Source organism: Mesoplodon bidens (assembly GCF_964165515.1).
Source record: "Mesoplodon bidens genome assembly, chromosome: X".
In the NCBI taxonomy this organism is placed as follows: domain Eukaryota; kingdom Metazoa; phylum Chordata; class Mammalia; order Artiodactyla; family Ziphiidae; genus Mesoplodon; species Mesoplodon bidens.
In genome coordinates, this window is record NC_138163.1 from 92,809,034 (window position 1) to 92,834,006 (window position 24,973).

Here is a 24,973-nt window from a genome sequence, read left to right on the forward strand (position 1 = left end):
CCAGTATATATATAGATAGATATAGATATAGATATAGATATAGATATAGATATAGATAGATAGATAGATAGATAGATTTTTTTTTAAAGAAAGAAAAAAGGAGTGTAGATTCTGGAGCTATACAACCTGTATTCCAGTTCTGGCCTGCCACCTTGGTAAAATATTTAATTATTTAATCTCTCTGCATGACATTCTTCTGGGTTATAAAATGGAGTATAATAACAATACCTATCTCATGGGGGGGCATGGAAATTAAATAAATATGTGCAAAGTGCTTAGAATAATGTTTAGAACATAGTAACTGCTCAATATATATTAGCTCTTCTCCAGCCCAGCAGAAACCTAAGAAAAAATGCAAGTTTCTTTACCGCAACATGACCTTCCCCACAGCTGAGATAGTTATGGACATCTTTCAGGGCTGCTAGGGCACATTGCCTGAAAAAGATAAAGAAAGAAACAGAAACAACCATTATACCCAAAATGGGCTCCTCTCTATTTTTCTGCATTATATTTTGCACTATCTCTCAGATGTCCTACATTAAATTATTCATCTGTTGAATATCTACAAAGGGTCTCCTATATTCTAGGTACAAGCACAGAGAGATCACACCGTTGAAAATGGCTCTGTGTAGACATCTTAGGTGCAGGTATAAAGTAACATACCCAGGAAAAGTTGACTAATGACAGAGCCATAATATTAAGGGCTCCAAACCTTAAACTAATAGCGCTCAAGCTGAATTGGTTCTTGAACCCAAGAAGAGCCTGAATATATGGTCTGTGAAGGAGAAGGCATTCCTGGCATATGTAACAGGGCAAGCACAGGTAGTAATGTGGAAATGTATTTATGCTTTTGACAAAAATCTATTTAGTGATTACTCTTTACTGAGTTCTATTAAGAGGATATGGATCAATAAATGAGACCCAGGCTCTGTTCTGGAAGTGCTCAGAGTCTTGTAGAGGAGAGACAACTTGAGGTTGAATGGATGAGACTGGAGTGGGCCAAGCTACTGAGACTTTTATTTTAAATTCTAGGCTAAGTTTCCACTCTCTCTTGTCAGAAGTAGGAAACTGTTAAAAGTTCTTAAGCAGGGGATGGATATGACCAGAAATAAGCTTCAGTTAAGATATTAGAAGGGCTGTCCTAACCACCCTTTGAGACTCTAGGTGGACTCTTTGCTAACCCAAGTTGCTCTGCCTTACTCCACCATCATTTGAACAAAGGCCTCCCTCAGCCAGGGGGCAGCACAGGTCTTTAAAATATTAGGTACTCACTTCCTGATAAGTAGGGCCTCCATGTTGTCTGGGAGAAAGAATTCGTAGTTCTTGTAGCTCACTGCCTCTCGTCGATACTGGCCTAAATTAAACACTGAAAGCAGGAGCCCTGGTGAAGAGGTTGGGAAGATCCCAGTGGCAAAATAATGTCCTTTCTGGGAGGTAGCTCAGAGGTAAAAGAAGGTATAGTTGGTAGCTATATAATATGTTTACAAAGCTTCAAATTATGGCTACCAGCTCATTTACTCCTTACAACAACCCTGAAAAGTAGGAATCATCATTCCCATTTATAAATGAGGAAATCAAGGGAGTAACTCTCATAGTTAATAAGTGGAGAGCTGGGATTCAAACCAAGGACTGTTTGGTTCCAAAGCTGGTGATCTTTCCACTATTCCATTTTATCATAAACTCCAAAGATTTTAATGCCCATAGTATTACTATATATTATTACTGTGCTCTGTACATTACTGCACTGGAAAGATAAAGAAATTGGGACCCAGGGAGTAAAATCAGTCATCAGGGGTCAAACATTGAGTCAGCTTGGGACATAACTAGACTGGGCTTCCTGAAACCTAGTCCAAAGTTATTACATTTTCTGTATCAAGACAGAGAGTCTAGATTTATTGCCTTCTTTAGGCCACACTTTCTCGTTTGTAATGGTGAAAAATCAGAGAGGAGGGAAGGGAAGGGGGAAAGAGGGGACAATAGGCAAAGAGGTAATGTAATATTTTCTTCATTTATCCAATAAAGAGTTTCTCATGCCTACTTTCTGAATCAGGACATGAGTCCTGGGGTGTCAGAGATGAACTAGATCTGCATGATGGGGCCCCAAGGAGCTCACAATCTAGTATGTAGGAAAGAGAGTAAACAGTAAACCAGCAAACAGAGAGCTCTCACCCAGTCTGTTAAGTGCTCTGACAGAGCCATGCAAAAGAGCAATGAGGAAAGAAAGACTAACTAAGCTTGGGGTGATCTCAGATGGTTTCTTGGATAAAGCAGCATTTGTACCAGTCTTTATAGGAAGGCAGGACTTTTATTGGCAGGCATAGGGTGTGGGAGAGGGGAACAAAGACATTCCAGGTAGAGGAAGAGTTTGAGCAAAGGTATAGCATTGGCAGGAGGCAGAACATGAGTCATCCACTGTGACTGAGGCTTGTGAGGCTGTCAGGGGCTGACTGTGAAGGGCCTTGAATGATAGGCTAAGAAGCTTGGATTTAAACCTGCAGGCCAAGGGAACCCTTGGTGGCTATAGATATGGTCAGCTTTGCCTTTGAAACATGACTCTGAGGGCCTCTGTGCAAGTGGAGCAGGTGGGAAGCAGGTGCATTAGAGCAGAGACCCATCTGCCACTGTCCCATGTGCCCCTATGCTCAGCAGAGGCTCCTCAGAGCCTGCAGTCCTACAGGAACTCCTCCTTCTTCCCTTCTCTTCTGCCAATGTTCTACTCCTCCCACGGGACACACCCAGCTCAAATACACCCTATCTGGAAGCTTTCACTGCCTTCCAGTAGGTGATTTCCTCTGTGAGGCCCCTCAGTACCCTGCTCTGGGATTCTTCAGTAACATGTTGTATTCTTATGCATCCCAGCCAGATGGAGAAATCTTCAAGGACAGGTTGTGAATCTCATCCAGTTTTGCATCTCCAGTGCATAGTATGGGTTTTGGCACGTGGAAAACCACTGGGCAACTCTTCACCAGTGAATTAGAGAAAGAGAAAGTACATGAAGAGAAAGAAGAAATGGGAGAAGGGGAGGAGAATACTTGCAGAGAGGGAGGGAAGGGGGCAGAGAGATAGGGTGTTGGTATGGTCAAGGGAAATAAGAGGAAGAGCGTGGAGGAGAGCACAGGGCCAATGTGGGTTCTTTCTTCTTCCCATCAGTAGCACCAAGTATCAGACCTGCCACAGTGAGTGTCAGGCTTTGGAATCAACCAGAGGTGGGTTCATATTCTGGTTCCATTACTTAGTGACCATGTGCCTTTAGACAAGACACATCACCTCTTGGGCATTAATTTCATCAACTGTGGAATGGTGATAATGCTAGTTCTTCCTCCATGGGTGTTTTAGAACTTAAGAATAGAGTCTGTCATACAGAGTGAAGTAAGTCAGAAAGAGAAAAACAAATATCGTTTGCAAACACATATATATGGAATCTAAAAAACAAAGAAAAAAGGTTCTGAAGAACCTAGGGGCAGGACAGGAATAAAGAGGCAGACGTAGAGAATGGACTTGAGGACACGGGAAGGGGTAAGGGTAAGCTGGGATGAAGTGAGAGAGTGGCATGGACATATATACACTACCAAATATACAATAGATAGCTAGTGGGAAGCAGCTGAATAGCAAGATCAGCTCGGTGGTTTGTAACCACCTAGAGGGGTGGGATAGGGAGGATGGGAAGGAGACGCAAGAGGGAGGGGATATGGGGATATATGTATACGTATAGCTGATTCACTTTGTTATACAGCAGAAACTAACACAACATTGTAAAGCAATTATACTCCAATAAACTTAAAAAAAATAGATGTGAGTTCTTTGAGGGCAGGGATCCAACATCCAACAAGGGCCTTGGCACAACTGTGTGCTCAACAAATAATTACTGACTGAGTGAGCAAGTGAATGCCCAAGAAGAAGTGTTTTCCACACTGGGGAGCAGTGCTCCATTCCACAAGAGGGAGAGGCGAAGCACTTGTGTCCCAGTGTACCAGTAAAGGAGGAACACAGTCCCAGTAAAAATTTTTAGCTAAGTTGATATACGTCAAAAGCATCAATAGTCATTGGGGGATAAATAAAAATTTTTGGTAGACTTTCTTACATTTACTGATTTTATTCTGAATTACATATGATGTAGGGGGCACCCTAACTTTTAGCGTTTAGAGACTCTAAATGTCTTAATTTGGTCCTACTTAAGGAATAGAAATTAATATGATCTAGTCCCCTATCCCAGAGCAGCTCCTGGGGCGAGAGACCCAGACACACAACACACTACAACAACACACTATGTGACTAAGGTTGGCATAGAGGGGTCTGTAGGAAGCATTGGTTTGGGAGCCCAGAGAAACACAGTCTTCCTAGGGGGAATGGAGGAATCAAATAGGAATGGGGATACAGGGTGGGGGATAGAGAAATCAAATGGAGCATAGAAAAGAATGATTTTTGAATAAGAGGTAGTAAGCAGAAAAGAGTTCATATTGGGGAGAAAGGAAAGCTGGAAGTAGGGAGTGAGGGAGGAGGCTGACAGGCAGGGAAGGCGACCCCTGTGGAGGCGGAAAGAGGGAGGATCACTTCCGGCTGGGGAGGGGGAACAGACAGGCTCAGACCTAAGGAGTTGCTTGGAGAGAGCAGATGCCTTCTGGACAGGAGAGGTGAGCTAAAGTTCCCTGCTTTACTGAAGACCTTGTGGGGGACTCCAGGCTGGGGCTTTGAAGTGCTTGACTCCTCACACCCCTAAAATTTAAAGAAAACCTTAAGGTTGTGAAGAAATGGTAATGCTAATAAGAATCGTATTTTTGGTGTAGAAGTAATAATAAAGGTGATAAAAGTAGTATGTTACTCATAGCGTTTTTTTTGAGGTCTTACAAAAATAGAGGTCCTTGAAAACAGATATTTAACCTTTCTAATATTCTTATGCTTAGCACCTATCACGGGATTGGGCACAGAATATGTACTTAAGAAACTGTAAAAATTTATGAGGTTAGTGGTGGTGGTGGTGGTGGTGGTGGTGGTGGTATAGTAGTAGTAGTAGTTGTAGTAGTAGTAGTAGTAGTAGTAGTAGTAGTAGTAGTTGTTGTTGTTGCTGTTGTAGTAGAGCAGCAGCAGCAGCAGTAATAGTATTAGTCCTAATACTGGTAATAATAGTTTGAGACATTCCTTTACTCGTGGTTTTGCCCTTGTGAGGTCAGCTACCTTACTGTATTTTCCATCATTGGCCTATAGAGGGCTGTAGAACAAAGGGTTTCAGGGACATACCTTTAGTTGGTGTTCCTATCCAGTTGAGATATCGTGTGAGCTTCGTGGAGATGTAGGTCTTTCCTCGAGCTGGTAAACCCACCATTATCACCATCGTGGGGGAATTTGTAAACTGGGGTATGGATGCTGGAAGACAAACAGAGCCTCAAATCTTATCCCCAGGTTCACATGATATTCTGGTATCAACTCAGAGATGTAGAATTGGAATGAGCATCTCGCCCACCATTATAACAAGGAAAACAGAAACTGGAAAATTGCAAATTGTCCTCTCTTGAATTCATGAGGAATCTGAGATTGCAGTGCAAAAAGCTAACCCATAATCTGTAGACACAGGCATCTACAGGGAGCAACAGGGCCCAGGTACTTGCTTATCTTTTGCAGATACTACTGAATAATATGTAAAGTCATAAGAAGATAACAGCTAAAATTTGTTAATGAATTGCTAAAAGTTGGTTGTGTGTTAGTGTGAGAATGTGAAACCCCTGGGGGCTGCAGACATAGGTGGTTTTGAATCCTCTTGCAGACTTTCCCCCTAGGAACTCCACCAGGTGCTGGCAGGGAAGAATGAGAAGAATCCGGAGAAAGATATCCTGTAGTTCTGGTTTGGGGAGGGAAACAGAACAGCATTCATTGCTGAAATTGTGCCCAAAGCATTCTGTCTTTATACACTGCTGAACAAAGGCCTTAACCTTCACAGGGAACAGCAATAAAACTGTAGTCTGAGCGCACTGGTGGAAATTCACTGCAGCTAGCCGAGAGGAATATGCAACACCACTAAAACTCTGCCCAGACCAATCTACTCTATCTCCCCTAAGGAAAACAAGCCTTGCTCTGCAGAAGGATGGCAATAGGAATTGAGGGCACAGGTGGAACTCACCACAGGTGAAGGAGAAAATTTGAAAAACTGCTCTAACCCAGGAGGGATAGGAATATGTGCTAGGCTCACAGTTATATTTAGAGGAGGGGCAGGAACATTTGGGAAAGTCACACCTCTATGACTCAAGATAAGCCTGCCTAAGACTGAGACTTAATCAAAATAACATAGTATGTCCCTAGTCCCCTATTCTCCACTACAGGCCTAAAATAAATCAAGTAAAATAATAGCAGACTTTATTTTTAAAGAATGCAAGAAGTAAGTTGCCTCCAGAGAGCAGCACAAAGGGAAGAATCAAGGAAAGAAAAAAACATAGTCTGAAGAGACAAAAAAATCATCAGGACAAGACTCAGTTATGACACATGTTGGAATTTCCGACAGGCAATTTAAAATAGCTGTGATTAATATGTTAAATACTTTTCTATATTGGAAAAGTTAGACAACATGCAAGATCAGATAAGATAGCAGCAAGGGATAAAATTTATAAGAAAGAATCATATGTAAATATAAGAGAAAAAACACATTAACAGTTCTGAAGAATGCCTTCAGTGTGCTTATTAGTGAACTAGACACAGCTGAGGAATAAGTGAAATTGAAGCTAGAACAATAGAAATTACACAAACTGAAATGCAGAGAAAAAATAAAGGGTAAAAAAATAAAACAGAACAAAATATCCAAGAGCTTTGGGACACTATCAAGTTAGAATACTAGAAGGAGAGGAGAGAGAGAATGGAGAAAAAATATTTGAAGAAATAATTGCTGAAAATTTTCAAAATTAGCAATTGATATAAACCTCAGATCCAAATATCTTAGAGAACACAAAGCAGGGAAAACAAAATTTTTAAAAGAGCCACACTACACCCAGACATATCAAATTCAAACTGCAGAAAATCAGGCAAAATAAAATATTGAAGGCAGTCAGGGGAAAAGGGTAGAGGGAACACCTTACTTACAGAGGAACAAGAAGAATTACACGAGACTTTGTATCAGAGTCACATAAGCCAAAAATAGTGGAATGAAACCTTTAAAATACTGAAAGTAAAAACCCTGTCAATCCAATTCTAAATTCAGCAAAAATGTCCTTCAAAAATAAAGGCAAAATAGAGACTTTTCTTCAAACAAAAACGAAAAATTCATCACCAGCAGATGTGTCTTATAAGAAATATTAAAGGACATTATTTAGGCAGAAGGGATATGATATAGGTCAGAAACTGGATCTACATAATTAAAGTAAGAGCATTGGAAAAGGAATACGTGAAGGCAAAATATATCTTTTTATTTTCATTCTTAATTGTTCTAAAAAATAACTGACTAATGTGGAGAAAAGGGAACCCTCATGCACTGTTGGTGGGATTGTAAACTGGTTCAGCCACTATGGAAACAGTGAGGGTTTCCTCAAAAACTTAAAACTACAACTATCATATGATCCAGCAATTCCACTTTTTGGTATTTATCTGAAGAAAACAAAAAAACACGAATAACAAAAGATATATGTACCCCCCTGTTCATTGCAGCATTTTTTTACAATAGCCAAGATATGGAAGTAATCTAAGTGTCCATCAATAGACGAATGGATAAAGAAGATCTGTCATATATATATATATATATATATATATATATATATATATATATATATATATAATTTATATTATATGTATACACACACAGTGGAATATTATTCAGCCATAAAAAATGAAATCTTGACCTTTGCGACCACATGGATGGATCTACAAGGTATTATGTGAAGTGAAATAAGTCAGACAGAGAAAGACAAATACCATATGATCTCACTTATATGCAAAATCCAAAAAATAAAAAAAACAAACAAAACAAAATGAAAACAGACCCATAGATGCAGAGAACAAATGGATGGTTGTCAGAGGGGAGGTGGGGGTGAATAGGTAAAGAGGATTGAGAGGTACAAACCTCCAGTTATAAAATAAATAAGCCACAGGGATGTAATATGCAGCATAAGGAATATGGTCGATAATATTGTAATAATAATAACTTTGTATGGGGACAGATGGTTACTAGACTTATCGTGGTGATCATTTCATAATATATGCAAATGTTAAGTCATTATGTAGTAAACCTGAAGCATAATATTGTATGTCAACTATATTTCCAATTAAAACAAACCAACTGTTTAAAGCAATAATAGTAACAATGTATTGGGTGTTTATAGCAAATGTAAAAATGAAATGATTACAATAGTGACACAAGGGAAGGGAGTAAGATTGGGAATATTCTATTGTAAGGCACTTGGACCACATGCAAAACAATATAGTGTTATTTGAAGATAAACCCAATTATTTTAAACTGTACATTGTAAACCCTAGGGAACCACTAATTTTTTTAAAAAGATATATAAATGATAAGTAAATAGAGGAGATAAAATGGGATCATAAAAATACTCAAATAAAATAAGAAAAGTCGAAAGAGAGAGAGAGAATAAAGAACAAATGCAATGAATAGAAAAACAGCAAGATGGTAGATTTTAATCCAACTGTACTAATAATCACTTTGAATGTGAATTTTCTAAACACACCAGTTAAAAGACAGAGATTGTCAGAGTGGACAAAAAAGCAAGAATCAACTAGAAGCCATCTACAAAACACATGCAGCTGGGTCCAGTTCTGGGACCTTCTTTTAAATCTCACTAACTAACTTGAATAAAAAACCTTGATAGAATTCATGGACACCTATTTGAAAACTGAAAAGTAAATATAGGCAGATGGATTGGGAAAAAATCAGAGTTTGAAATACCACCTAAACGGTTATGAGTTCAACATTATTTTTTTCCCTCCAGCATCCTAAGCCTGAATTGGACATGATATGAAACCCAGAGGTGAGCACTGTTTAACAGTCAGAGTGCAATACAGGAGAAGCCTTGATGTTATGGCCTAAGGAGTGGAAAAGAGAACTCCTAAATGTGAGAATGTGAGAATGTGAGAAATTCCTCAGGTTTTTATTTACTCTACTTCTGTTTTGGTCCCACAGTGGGAGTAGTGACAACAAATGTAGTTCAGAAGCAAGAGTGGTCCATAAAGGGAACTTCCAGTAATCAAAAATCTCAGGGATAAAGTCCTTTCTCTAGGTGGAGCCATGGCATCAAGGAGACAAAACTAAACTTCATACTAATTTTTCCTCTCTCTCCTGCAACTTGTTTCTGGAAGTGATACTACCAAGAAAGTGGGTGGTTTCTGAACAAAGGACAGAAAATGTGAGCCTAGACAAATGGAAAGTACTGAAAAACTATGGGAGAGGGAACAGTTTAGAAAAGAAATTGCAGAAAGTGGTTTTGAACAGCTGGGCTCATGTTTGATCTGTGAGTACTTTGATGTGACCCTAATTAGCCTACCAAAGATTTGGAAAGTGAATCATCCCAAGTCCCACACTGACCATTAGGTGGTGCACACACCGTACTGGTCTAAATAGTACTATGAAAGTTTCAAAAACTTAATTGATGTTGGAACCCCAATACACAGAAGGGTAAAGCAAAAATATCAACCTCCATAGGATAAAAACAATACTCTTGGTCTTAAATTATATTTACAATGTCCACAATACAAACTAAAATCAATCAAGATACAAATAACTATGAAATCTCAACTCACATGAAAAAAGACCATCAACAGACATGAATGATCAGATAACACAGACGATGGAATTGTCTAAAAGTATCTGTTATAAAAATTTTTGAATGAGAGACAAGATCAAGATGTCAGGGCAGTAGAATATGAATCTCACCTCCTCCCACAAATACATCAAAAATACACCTTCATGTGGAATGATTCTCACAGAATATCTACTGAATGCTGGCAGACTCAGACCTCAGACTCCAGAAAGGGCAAGAAAATCTCCACGTAACAGGGTAAGACAAAAGAAAAAAGAAAAAAAAGAAAGAGGGCAAGAAATTGGGGCAGGACCTGCACACCTGGGAGGGAGCTGTGAAAGAGGAAAAGGTCCCACACCCTGAGAAGTCCCCTCACCGGCAGGGAGATCAGCCAGGACAGAGGGAGAGCTTCAGAGCCTTGGAGGAGAGTGCAGCAGCTAGTTTGCAGCAGACAGAACAGAGAGAAACCTGCACAGACGGTATCGGAGCTACCTTGTCACATTATCCTGGGGTGCAGAGACAACAGAGGGAACACTACCCAGTGGGAACACAAAGAGGTATGAGCCAGGCAGAATTGGATGGTTCAACTGCAGGGATTCATTGACCTGCATTCACTAGTGCCTTCAACTACTCTCTAGGATATTTTCCATGATACCTTTCCTTTTCATGAAATGGGCCAGAAAATGTATGCTGTGGAGAACCAAAAGAAGTGGTGAAGAGCAAGGGGTGTCACTGAACCTGGTAATGAGAACTCAGTGAACTGCTGGTCTGTTCCTGTCCCTCCAGAAAGCTGTACCTTAGAATGGTGTGAAACCACCTGTTCATACTTCAGGGTTCTTCCATAAAAGAAGATTGGTTATGGGGGTTGGAGACAAGATGGTGGAGTAGAAGAACTTGAGCTCACCACCTCTCATAGAAACACCAAAATCACAACTAACTGCTGAACAACCATTAACAAAAATGATAGGAATCTACCAAAAAAGATATTCTACATACAAAGACAAAGAAGAAGCCACAAAAAGATGGTAGGAGAAGCACATTCGCAATGCAGTCAAATCCCATACCCACCAGATGGGTGACCCACAAATTGGAAAATAATTGTATTGCAGTTTCTCCCACAGGAGTGAGAGTTCTGAGCCCTGCATCAAGCTTACAAGTCTGGGGGTCTGGCATTGGGAGGAGGAGCCCCCAGAGCATTTGGCTGTGAAGGCCAGTGGGGTTTGATCACAAGAACTCCACAGGACTGGTGGAAACAGAAACTATACTCTTAGAGGGTGCACACAAGTTCTCATGTGTCCCAGAACCCCGGGAAAAGCAGTGACTTCAGAGGGGAGCCTGGTTCAGATGTACATTCTCGTCGTTGAAGGTCTCCTGGGGAGTCAGGGAGTGGCTGAGGCTCACTGTGGGAACAAGGACAGTGGAGAGAGAGACTCTGGGGAGTATTCATTGGCATGAGCTCTCCTAGAGCTGCCATTTTCGCAGAAAGACCTGGCTCTACCCAACATCCTATAGGCTACAGAGCTGGGAGGCCTCAGGCCAAACAACCAACAGGGCAGTAATACAGCTCCACCCATCAGCAGACAGGCTGCCTAAAGTCTTCCTGAGCCCACAGCCACCTCTAAATACACCACTTGCCACAGCCTTGCCCACCTGAGGGACAAGATCCAGCCCCAACCAACAGTGGTCAGGCACTAGTCCCTCCCACCAGGAAGCCTGCACAAGCCTCTAGACAAGCCTCACCCAGCAGGAGGCAGACACCAGAAGCAAAAGAAATGACAATCCTGCAGCTCACAGAACAGAGACCACAAACACAGAAAGTTAGACAAAATGAGACAGCAGAGGAATATGTTCCTGATGAAAGAACAAGATAAAACCCCAGAAGAACAACTAAGTGAAGCGGAGATAGGCAAAATACCCAAACAAGAATTCAGAGTAATAATAGTAAAGATAATGCAAGATGTTGGGAAAAGAATGGAGGCACAGACTGAGAAGTTGAAGAAATGTTTAACAGAGAGCTAGAAGATATAAAGAACAAACTGAGTTGAACAATACAATAACTGAAATAAAAAATACACTAGAAGGAATCAATAGCAGAATAAATGAGGCAGAAGAACAGATAAGTGAGCTGGAATACAGAATGGTGGAAATCATTGCTGTGGAACAGAATAAAGAAAAAAGCATGAAAAGAAATGAGGACAGTCACAGAAACCTCTGGGATAACATTAAATGCACAACATTCACATTATAAGAGTCCCAGAAGGAGAAGAGAGAGAGAAAGGACCTGGGAAAATATTGGAAGAGATAGTAGCTGAAAACTTCCTTAACACGGGAAAGGAAACAGTCACCCAAGTCCAGGAAGCACAGAGTCCCATACAGGATAAACCCAAGGAAGAACATACCGAGACACATATTAATCAAACTGACAAAAATTAAAGACAATGAGAAAATATTAAAAGCAACAAATAATATGCAAGGAAATCTCCACAAACTTATCAGCTGATTTTTCAGCAGAAATCATGCAGGCTAGAAAAGAGTGGCAGGATATATTTAAAGTGACAAAAGGGGAAAACCTACAACCAAGTATATTCTACCCAGCAATGCTCTCATTCAGATTCATCAGAGAAATCAAAAGTGTAAAGCAAAAGCTAAGAGAATTCAACACCACCAAACCAGCTTTAACACAAATGCTAAATGAACTTCTCTAGGTGGAAAAGAAAAGGCTACAGCTAGAAACAAGAAAATTACAAATGGAAAAGCTCAACAGTAAAGACAAACATACAGTAAAGGTAGGAAATCATCTGCATACAAATGATATCAAAACCAGAAATCGTGAGGAGAGTATAAATGTAGGATATTGGAAATGCATTTGAAATTAAGAGACCAGCAACTTAAAACTATCTTGTATATAGTATATAGAGAGACTGCTATATCAAAATCTCATGATAACCACAAAACAAAAGCCTACAATAGATACATACACAAAAAAGAAAAAAGAATACAAACACAACACTAAAGATAATTATCAAACCAGAAGAGAAGGGAACAAAAGATGAAGGGAAGAAAAACACTAAAAAAACAAATCCAAAACAATTAACAAAACAGCAATAAGAATGTACATATTGATAATTACCTTGAATTTAAACAGATTAAATGCTCCAATCAAAAGACATAGACTGGCTGAATTGATACCAAAAAAACAGACCCCTATATATGCTGTCTACAAGAGACCCACTTCAGATCTGGGGACATACACAGACTGAAAGTGAGGGGACGGAAAAAGTTATTCCATGCATATGGAAAAAAAAGAAAGCTGGAGTAGCAATACTCATACCAGACAAAATAGACTTTAAAATAAAGACTGTTACAAGAGACAAAGAAGAACACTACATAATGATCAAGGGATCAATCCAAGAAGACGACATAACAATTGTAAATATATATGCACCCAAAATAGGAGTACCTCAATTTATAAAGCAAATACTAATAGCCATAAAAGGAGAAATTGAAAGTAACACAGTAATAGTGGGGGAATTTAACACCCCACTTTCATCAATGGACAGATCATCCAGACAGAAAATCAATAAGGAAACAGAGGTCTTAAATGACACATTAGACCAGATGGGCTTAATTGATATTTATAGAGCATTCCATCCACAAGCAGCAGAATACACATTCTTTTCAAGTGCACATGGGACATTCTCCAGGACTGATCACATGCTGGGCCACAAAGCAAACCTTGGTAAATTTAAGAAAATTGAAATCATATCAAGCAACTTTTCCGACACAACTCTGTGAGATTAGAAATTAACTATGATTTTTTTTAAAAAGCTGTAAAACAAACAAACACATGGAGGTTAAACAATATGTTACTAAACAACCGATGGATCACTGAAGAAATTGAAGAGGGAATCAATAAATACCTAAAGACAAATCAAGAAGATCCAAAACCTATGGGACACAGCAAAAGCAGTTCTAAGAGGGAATTTTATGGCAATACAGTCTTCCCTCAGGAAGCATGAAAAATCTCAAATAAACAATGTAATCTTATACTTAAAGCAACTAGATAAAGAAGAACAAACAAAATCCATAGTCAGTAGGAGGAAAGAAATCATAAAGATCAGAGCAGAAATAAATGACATAGGGATAAAAAACAATAGAAAAGATCAATGAAACTAAAAGCTGCTTCTTTGAAAAGATAAACACAAGGATAAACATTTAGCCAGAGTCAAGAAAAACAGGGAGAGGGCTCAAATCAATAAAATTAGAAATGAAAAAGGAGAAGGTACAACTGACACCACAGAAATAAAAAGGATCATAAGAGACTACTACTAGCAACTATATGCCAGTAAAATGGACAACCTGGAAGAAATGGACAAATTCTTAGAAAGGTACAATCTCCCAAGACTGAACCAGGAAGAAATAGAAAATATGAAAAGAGCAATCACAAGTAATGAAATTGAAACTGTGATTTAAAAACTCCCAACAAACAAAAGCCCAGGACCAGATGGCCTCACAGGCGAATTCTATCAAACATTTAGAGAAGAATTAATGCCTATCCTTCTGAAACTATTCCAAAAAATTGCAGAAGAAAGAACACTCCCAAGCTCATTCTATGAAGCCACCATCACTCTGATAATAAAACCAGACAAAAATACCACAGGAAAGAAAATTACAGGCCAATGTCACTGATGAACACTGACACAAAAATTCTCAACAAAATACTAGCAAACCAAATCCAACAACACATTAAAAGGATCATACACCATGATCAAGTGAGATTTATCCAAGGGATGTAAGGATTTTTCAATATCTGCAACTCAATCAGTGTGATACATGACATCAGCAAATTGAAGAATAAAAACCATATGATCACCTCAATAGATGCAAAAAAAGCTTTTGACAAAATTCAACAACAATTTATGATAAAAATTCTCCAGAAATTGGGCACAGAGGGAACCTATCTCAACATAATAAAGGCCATATATGACAAACATCATATTCAACAGTGAAAAGCTGAAAGCATTTCCTTTAAGATCAGGAACAAGACAAGGATGTCCACTCTCACCACTTTTATTCAACATAATTTTGGAAGTCCTAGCCATGGCTATCAGAGAAGAAAAAGAAATAAAATGAATCCAAATTGGACAAGAAGTAAAACTGTCACTGTTTGCAGACATAATACTATACACAGAAAATCCTAAAGATGCTACCTGAAAACTACTAGAGCTCATTGATGAATTCATTAAAGTTGCAGGATATGAAATAAATATACAAAAATCTGTTGCATTTCTGTACACTAACAGCAAAAGATCAGAAAGAGAAATTGAGGAAAGAATCCCATTTACAATTGCATCAAAAATAATAAAATACATAGGAATAAACCTACCTAAAGAGGCAAAATACCTGTACTCTGAAAATATGGAGAGTAAAAGGAATTAGATTGACTAAAATAATTGCAAGATAAGAACAATTTTGGAGGAAACTTCCTACTTGATATTAAGATTTATTATAAAGGTATAGTGTAGTATGGGAAAAGGATAGACATAAAGATCAAAAGAATTAAATAGAGAAACCAGAAATAGATCCATTCAAATACAGTTAAGTTTTTTTGTCATGCAGAAGCTTTTTAGTTTGATGTAGTTCCACTTGCCTATTTTTGCTTTTGTTGATAGTGCTTTTTGTGTCATATCCAAGAAATCACTGCCTAGATTAATGTCATGAAGCTTTCTCCTTAAGTTTTCTTCTAAGAGTTGTACAGTTTCAGGTCTTATATTTAAATATTTAACAAATTTTGACTTGATTTTTGTGTATGTTGTAAGATAAGGGTCCAATTTCATTCTTTTCCATGTGGATATCCAGTTTCCCCACTACAATTTGTTTAAGAGACTATCCTTGAAATCAGGATCATCAAGAAATTATCTGCACTCCCATGTTCATTGAAGCATTATTCACAATAGCCAAGATATAGAAATAACCTAAATATCCATCAACTGATGAATGCATTAAGAAAATATGGTATATACATATAATTGAATATTATTCATCCTTAAAAAATTAGGAAATCCTGTCATATGTGACAACATGGATGAACCTGGAGTACGTTATGTTAAGTGAAATAAGCCAGTTCCAGAAGTTCAAATACTGCATGATTACACTTATATGAGATATCTAAAATAGTCAAACTCAAAAGCAGAGGGTAGAATAGTTGTTGCCAGGAAATGAGGAGTTGCTATTCAATGGGTATAAAGTTTGGGTCATACAAGGTGAATAGTTCTAGAGATCTACTGTAATTGTGCCTATAATTAATAATACTTTATTATGCACTTAAAACATTGTTAAGAGGGTAGATCTCATGTTGTGTTCCTGCCACAATATAAAAAAGCAACTACCAATTGTCTAATTTGTGTGTAATATCAAAGAAAAATACAATTATCTAAAACTAAAGGCTATTAGCATATTGCTGTTTTCCCAAGCTACTGTATAGGAGGACAAATTTTCTTCATATATTTCAACCAAAATAACACATTGCAACAGATTGAATGCAGAAGGTATGAAAATACATCTATCTTCTATTAAGCCAGACATAAAAGAGATTTGCAAATTCATAAAACAATTTTTCTTTACCTTCTTTGAGGGGGAATAAAGTTATTTTTATGAAAAATGTGCTATTTATGTTATCATGTAGTAGGTTTATTATTTTCATGTTTAAGTGGGTTAATAAATATATATTATAAAGAAAAAAGAGTATACCATGAAATCATTAATTTAAAAAAAGCAAGAGTAGCTGTTACTATCCAGTTAATTAGACTTCAGTGCACAGAAAATTACTACATACAAAAAAGAATTATATAATGATAAAAGATCAATCCCTTAGGAATATATAATAATCCAAAGTGTACGCATACCAGACAACAGAGCCTCAAAATAAATGAAGCAAAAACTAAAAGGAGAAATAAGACAAATGCACAAGTATATCTCTGAGGACTCCAACATACACTCTCAGGAATTAATAGAATCATTAGACAGAAAATCAGCAATAATATAGAAGAATTAAACAGCACAATAAATCAGCAGTATCTAATTGACATATATAAAGCACTACACCCAGAAACAACAGAATAAATATTTTTTTCTAGTGCCCATGGTACATTTCCATGTCTTGGGCCATTAAACAATACTCAGTAAATCAAAAGTGATTGACATTAAGCATAGTGTATTCTCTGATCCTAATTGAATCAAAGTAAAAATCAACAGGAGAAGGAAGACAGCAAAGTCTCTAAACACTTGGAAATTAAAGAACATACTTCTAAATAATCCATGACTGTAAAAAGAAGTCTCAAAAGAAATTTTGAAAATACACATAGCACTGATATAAAGTTAAAGAACAACTTCTCAAAATATGAGGGGTGCAGCTAAAGCAGTACTGATAGGGGCATTTATAGCACCAAAATGCTTACATTGGAAAAAGGAAAAGTCTCAAATCAGTAATCTAAGTTACCACTTTAAAAATCTAGAAAAATAAGAGCAAAATAAACAAAAGCAAGCAGAAGGAAAAAAATATTAGATAAGAACAGAAATCAATGAAAACAGAAAAACTATAGAGAAAATGAATACAATAAAAAGTTGATTCCTAAAAAAGATCAATGAAATGGATTAACCTTTAGCAAGACTGACAAATATAAAAAGAGAGAAGACACAAATGGCCATTATCAGAAATAAAATAGGTTATATCACTACATATCCTGCAGTCATTTAAAAGCTAATAAGGGAATACTACAAACAATTTTACTCTTATAAATTTGACTACTTAGAATATATAGACCAATTCCTTGAAAACCACAACCTGCCACAACTCAACCAAGATGAAATAGGCAATCTGAATAGTCCTGTAATGATTAAAGTAATTGAATTAAATATTAAATCTCCAGAAATAGAAATCTCTATGCTCAGATATATTCATGTGAGAAATCTACCACACATTTAAAGAAGAATTAACAGAAATTTTACACAATAACTTCAAGAAAACAAAAAGAGAAGGGAGGATTCCCAGCTAATTTTATGAGGCCAGAATTACCTTGATACCAAAACAAGATGAATAGAGTACCCAAAAAACCCCTATAGGTCAATATCTCTCATGAACTTAAATATAAAAATCATCAAGAAAATGTTGGCAAATAGAATCCAACATTGCATAAAAATAATTATATGCAATAACTGAGTGGGATTCAGTCCAAGTACGCAAGGCTAGATGAACATTCAAAAAAATCAATTAATGTAACCCACAATATTGATAAACTAAAGAAGAAAAATATGACAATTCATGTAGAAAAAACACTTCATATATTAAACACTAATTAGTGATAAAAATTATTGGCAAGCTATGAATAGAAATGAATTACTTAAACTTGATAAGGAATCTTTACAACAAAAACCTATTGTCATTATTACCCTTAAAAGTGAAAGACTTGGATTTCCCAGGTGGCATAGTGGTTAAGAATCCACCTGCCAATGCAAGGGACATGGGTTCGATCCCTGGTCTGGGAAGATCCCACATGCCACGGAGCAACTAAGCCCGTGTGTCACAACTACTGAGCCTGCGCTCTACAGCCCACAAGCCACAACTACTGAGCCCTCGTGCCACAACTACTGAAGCCCGTGTGCAGAGCCTGTGCTCCACAAGAAGAGAAGTCACTGAAATGAGAAGCTTGTGAACCACAACGAAGAGTATACCCTGCCCTGCAACTAGAGAAAGCCTGCATGCAACAATGAAGACACAATGCAGCCAAAAATAAATAAAATAAAATAAATAAATTTTTAAAAAGTAAAAGACAGTACTTGCCCCCTAAGATCAGAACCAATGTAAAGATGTTCACTCTCTCTACTCTTTTGACATAGTACTGGAAGTTCTAACCTCTGCAATAAGGCAGTAAAAGGAAATAAAAAGCATACGGTTTAGAAAAGAATAAATAAAATATTTCCTATTTGTAGATGTCATGATTATCTATATAGAAATTCCCTAAAAGTATAAAAATTCTTAGAACTAACAAGTGAGTTCGGCAAGGATGAAGGAACAAGATCAACACAAAAAAATCAATTGTGAGACTTTTATTTCCATCATTAGGAGCTCTGCGAACCCACTCCCCAGTGAAAAAAGTAAAACTGGCAAATATTATTTTAAAAAATAACCTTTTAAAGTCTCTGAAAATTATCCTAATGGGATACAGCACATGAAACATTTATTCAAAAAAATCAACCAAAATTCAGTAAGAACAGTGAGAATCTGTGGCATTTTTGCCATGATCCTCACTTCTGCCCCCCAAGTTTAGTTTAATGGAACCTCCACTCCAGGTGTGTGTGTGTAGCCAAAAAGATGGGGCTCCCTTCCCCCAAAGAGAGTTCACCCAATCAAATGATATGGTACCTCAGTGGGAGGGGCAGACAGTCAGCACCTCACATCCCTTCCAGCTCCAAGCTGCAGTAGCAAATGTAGCTCAGAGGTTGGAGATGCCCTTCCCTCATCCAGTCCCTACCCATAGGATGTACGTTATACCCCAGGTGCAGTAGGCTGAGAATACTGGGTTCCTGATCACCCTCACTCCAACTTGCTCAGAGGCCAGAAGTACTACACCAGGATAGGCAAACAGAGAAGACCAGAGGACACTTCCCCACCCAGAACCCACAGCAGCAGATCAGAAGGTTTGCCCATGGAGAGAAGCAATCCATAAGACAAGAGCCTAAGGGTGCTCTTGAAAACAATAGGTCCACTTAATTAAGAGCAACAAGCTAAACCATAGACCAGCTAGTTCACCAGAGAGAACCAGAGAAAGAGCCAATTAAGAAGAGCCCTCCTGGGGGCTTCCCTGGTGGCGCAGTGGTTGAGAGTCTGCCTGCTAATGCAGGGGACACGGGTTCGAGCCCTGGTCCAGGAAGATCCCACATGCCACGGAGCAACTAAGCCCGTGCACCACAACTGCTGAGCCTGCGCTCTAGAGCCCGCGAGCCACAACTACTGAGCCCGCGTGCCACAACTTCTGAAGCCCACGCACCTAGAGCCCGTGCTCCGCAACAAGAGAAGCCACCATAGTGAGAAGCCTGCACAACACAACGAACAGTAGCCCCTGCTTGCCGCAACTAGAGAAAGCCCACACACAGCAAGTAAGAGCCAACAATGAAGACCCAATGCAGCCAAAACTAAATAAATCAATCAATAAATTAAAAAAAAAAGAAGAGCCCTCCTCAGGTCAGAGCTAACCTCAAAGACTACTTTTGCCAGAGTTTAATTAGATAACACTGCTGAGCAATGTATGCCTTGGGGCAATATAAAAAATAATAGCAATCAGCTAATAATTAGTGGATCCCAGAGTGTAATACCAGATGAGATTGACAGCTTAGTAGAGTAATCAGGGAAAGAGATAGTCAAAGTGAGCCCAAAGTCTATGCCCTCCAAGAAGTAACACCAAAGGCTTCACACAACAGAGAAATAGAATTCACTAAAATAGCCTAACCAAGTCACAGAGCAAAGAGTTATATTAGAGTAAGGAAATGACATAAGAAGTTAATTCAAACCCATAGAAAAAATGAACAGAATCAGACAGTAAATATAAAAAAAAACTTTATAAGTATATATGTGCTCTCCTTAATTTTCTCAGCTTCCTTAAAACATAAAATTATATAAAATAACAATTATAACAATGTATTGTTGGGGGGTTTTAGCATGTAAAGATATGATATGTATGAAATAATAGCACAAAAAAAGAAAATGGAATAGAGATACATAGTGGTAACATTTCTATATCTTATTGGAATTAAGTTAGTAAAAATCTAAAGTAGATTCTAATAGTTAAGATGTATATGGAAAGTCCTAAAGCAACCACTAAGGAAATATCTCAAAAATATACAGTGAACAAATTATTAAAGGAATTAAATATTAAACTAGATAACATTAACTTAATGCAAAAGAAAGGAGGAATAGAAGGAAAAAGACATAATCTATATAGAAAATTTAAAAGTAGCACATTTAAATCCAACTACATCAATAATAACATTAAATGTTAATGGATCAAGCAATCCAATCAAAAGGTGGAAAATGTCTAACTGGATTAAAAACAAGATCCAACTATATGATACCTACAGAAAATACATTTTAGACTCAAAGACACAGATAGATGAAAAGTAAAAGAATGTAAAAAATATATCATGCAAAGACCAACCAGAAGAAAGTTGGAGTGGCTATACTAAGATCAGATGAAAGAGATGATAAAAAACATTGCTAGAGGGGCTTCCCTGGTGGCGCAGTGGTTGAGAGTCCGCCCGCCAATGCAGGGGACACGGGTTCGTGCCCCAGTCTGGGAAGATCCCACATGCCGCGGAGTGGCTGGGCCTGTGTGCCATGGCCGCTGAGCCTGCGTATCCGGAGCCTGTGCTCCACAACGGGAGAGGCCACAACAGTGAGAGGCCCACGTACCGCAAAAAAAACAAAAAAAAAAGTAAAAAAAAAAACATTGCTAGAGATATGTAAGGACATTATATAATGACAAAAGGGTCAATCCATAAGGAATATACTATAATTATATCTAAGAAGAGGGCCCCACAACACATGGAGCAAAAACTGACAGAATTGAAGCAAGCAATAGACAATTTGATAACAATATTTGGAGACATTAATATGGAACTTTCAATAATGAATAGGACAACTACACAGAAGATAAACAGAGAAACAGAAGACTTGAACAACACTGTACACAAACCAGTCCTAAGAGACATCTATAAAACACTCCACCTCTAAACAAGAGTATACATTCTTCCCAAGTGCGCATCAAACATTATCTAGGATACATCATAGTCGAAGTCATAAAATAAGCTATGGTAAACTTAAAAGTATTGAAATAATATAAAGTTTGTTCTCCAGTCATAATGGAGTGAAATTAGAAATTAACATCAGAGAGAACTTTGGGAAATTCACAAGTATGTGAACCATAAGGAGAGATATTATAATTTCATACAGAATAGAAAAGTATTAAAGAAAATCAACAAACCCCAAACTGGTTCTTTGAAAAGATTAAAAAACTCAACAAACTTTTAGCTAGATTGACCAAGAAAAATAGAGAGAGAGAAAACTCAAAGGAATAAATTCAGGAATGGGGAGGAGCTGCAAGATGGCGGAAGAGTAAGACGCGGAGATCACCTTCCTCCCCACAAATACATCAGAAATACATCTACACGTGGAACAACTCCTACAGAACACCTACTGAACACTGGCAGGAGACCTCAGACCTCCCAAAAGGCAAGAAACTCCCCACGTACCTGAGTAGGGCAAAAGAAAAAAGAAAAAACAGAGACAAAACAATAGGGACGGGACCTGCACCAGTAGGAGGGAGCTGTGAAGGAGGAAAGGTTTCCACACACTAGGAAGCCACTTCACGGGTGGAGACTGCGGGTGGTAGAGGGGGGGAGCTTCAGAGCCACAGAAGAGAGCACAGCAACAGGTGTGCAGAGGGCAAAGCGGAGAGATTCCTGCACAGAGGACTGGTGCCGAACAGCACTCACCAGCCTGAGAGGCTTGTCTGCTCACCCGCCGGGATGGGTGGGGGCTGGGAGCTGAGGCTCCGGCTTCGGTCAGACCCCAGGGAGAGGACTGGGGTTGGCTGCATGTACATAGCCTGAAGGGGGCTAGTGTGCCACGGCTAGCCAGAAGGGAGTCCGGGAAAAGGTCTGGAACTGCCAAAGAGACAAAAGACTTTTTCTTGCCTCTTTGTTTCCTGGTGCGTGAGGACAGGGGATTAAGAGCACCGCATAAAGGAGCTCCAGAGAGGGGCGTGAGCCACAGCTATCAGTGCGGACCCCAGAGACACGCATGAGATGCTAAGACTGCTGCTGCAGCCACCAAGAAGCCTGTGTGCAAGCACAGGTCACTATCCACACCTCCCCTCCCGGGAGCCTGTGCAGCCCGTCACTGCCAGGGTCCCATGATCCAGGAATAACTTTCCTGGGAGAACACACAATGTGCCTCAGGCTGATGCAATGTCACGCCAGCCTCTGCCACTGCAGGCTCACCCTGCACTCCATACCCCTCCAGCCCCCAGGCCTGAGTGAGCCAGAGCCCCCTAATCACCTGCTCCTTTAACCGCGTCCTGTCTGAGCGGAAGAACAGATGCCCTCAGGTGACCTACACCCAGAGGCAGGGCCAAATACAGAGCTGAATCCCAGGAGCTGTGCAAACAAATAAGACAAAGAGAAATCTCTCCCAGCAGACTCAGGAAAAGCGGATTAAATCTCCAAAGTCAACTTGATGTACCCTGCATTTGTGGAATACCTGAATAGACAACAAATCATCCCAAATTCAGTAGGTGGACTTTGGGAGCAACGAGATATATATATATATGTGTGTGTGTGTATATATATGTATATATATACATATATATATAGTTTTTTCCCCTTTTTCTGTTTTTGTGAGTGTGTATGTGTATACTTCTGTGTGTGATTTTGTCTGTATAGCTTTGCTTGACCATTTGTCCTAGGGTTCTGTCTGTCCGTTTTTTTATTGTTTGTTTTTGGGGGTTTTTTATCTCATTTTTTTTAGTATAGTTTTTAGCACTTGTTATCATTTGTGGATTTGTTTTTTGGTTTGTTTGTTCTCTTCTTTCTTTTTTTTAATTCTTAAAAAAATTTTAATAATTATTTTTTGTTTTTTATTTTATCTTATTTTACTTATTTTATCTTTTTCTTTCTTTCTTCCTTTTTCTCACCCTTTTATTCTGAGCCATGTGGATGAAAAGCTCTTGGTGCTCCAGCCAGGGGTCAGGGCTGTGCGTCTCAGGGGGAAAAGCCAAGTTCAGGACATTGGTCCAACAGAGACCTCCCAGCTCCATGTAATATCAAATGGAGAAAATCTCCCAGAGATCTCCATCTCGACGCCAAGACCCAGCTCCACTCAACAACCAGCAAGCTTCAGTGCTGGACACCCTATGCCAAAAAACTAGCAAGACAGGAACACAACCACACCCATTAGCCAAGAGGCTGTCTGAAATCATAATAAGATCACAGACATCCCAAATCACACCACCAGACGTGGACCTGCCCAGCAGAAAGACAAGATCCAGCCTCATCCACCAGAAGAGAGGCACTAGTCCCCTCCACCAGGAAGCCTACACAACCCACTGAACCAAACTTAGCCACTGGGGGCACACACCAAAAACAACGGGAACTACAAACCTGCAGCATGTGAAAAGGAGACCCCAAACACAGTAAGTTAAGCAAAATGAGAAGACAAAGAAACACACAGCAGATGAAGGACCAACGTAAACACCCACCATACCTAAAAAATGAAGAGGAAATAGGCAGTCTACCTGAAAAAGAATTCAGAAGAATCATAGTAAAGATGGCCCAAAATTTGGAAATAGAATAGAGAAAATACAAGAAACGTTTAACAAGGACCAAGAAGAACTAAAGAGCAAACAAACAATGATGAACAACACAATAAATGAAATTTAACATTCTCTAGAAGGGATCAATAGCAGAATAACTGAGGCAGAAGAACGGATAAGTGAGGTGGAAGATAAAATAGTGGAAATAACTACTGCAGAGCAGAATAAAGAAAAAATAATGAAAAGAATTGACGACAGTCTCAGAGACTTCTGGGACAATATTAAATGCACCAACATGCGAATTATAGGGGTCCCAGAAGAAGAAGTGAAAAAGAAAGGGACTGAGAAAATATTTGAAGAGATTACAGTTGAAAATTTCCCTAATATGGGAAAGGAAATAGTTAATCAAGTCAAGGAAGCACAGAGAGTCCCATACAGGATAAATCCGAGGAGAAACATGTCAAGACACATATTAATCAAACTATCAAAAATTAAACACAAAGAAATCAAATTAAAAGCAGCAAGGGAAAAACAACAAATAACATGCAAGGGAATCCCCATAAGGTTAACAGCTGATCTTTCAGCAGAAACTCTGCAAGCCAGAAGGGAATGGAAGGACATATTTAAAGTAATGAAAGGGAAAAACCTACAATCAAGATTACTCTATCTAGCAAGGATCTCATTCAGATTCGACAGAGAAATTAAAACACTTACAGACAAGCAAAAGCTAAGAGAATTCAACACCACCAAAACAGCTTTACAAGAAATGCTAAAGGAACTTCTATATGCCGGAAGCACAAGAGAAGGAAAAGACCTACAATAACAAAACCAAAACAATTAAGAAAATGGTAATAGGAACATACATATTGATAATTACCTTAAATG

At 38.6% G+C, this 24,973-nt stretch overlaps 1 protein-coding gene across 4 annotated transcripts in view; it reads right to left on the minus strand.

Annotated features, from left to right (window-relative positions):
- The window catches only part of PFKFB1 (6-phosphofructo-2-kinase/fructose-2,6-biphosphatase 1), a 75,234-nt gene that overhangs the window by 22,653 nt on the left and 27,608 nt on the right, over positions 1–24,973 (minus strand). For 3 of the 4 annotated variants that reach the window (XM_081221338.1, XM_081221337.1, XM_081221336.1), the window contains exons 2-4: positions 5,236–5,361; positions 1,273–1,381; positions 369–435 (exon numbers count right to left, since the gene is read on the minus strand). In XM_081221338.1, coding sequence (XP_081077464.1) covers positions 369–435; positions 1,273–1,381; positions 5,236–5,329 — 270 coding nt within the window. In that variant the 5' untranslated portion in view covers positions 5,330–5,361. The remainder of the gene's footprint in view (positions 1–368; positions 436–1,272; positions 1,382–5,235; positions 5,362–24,973) is intronic. The other variant, XM_081221335.1, reaches the window with a different exon arrangement.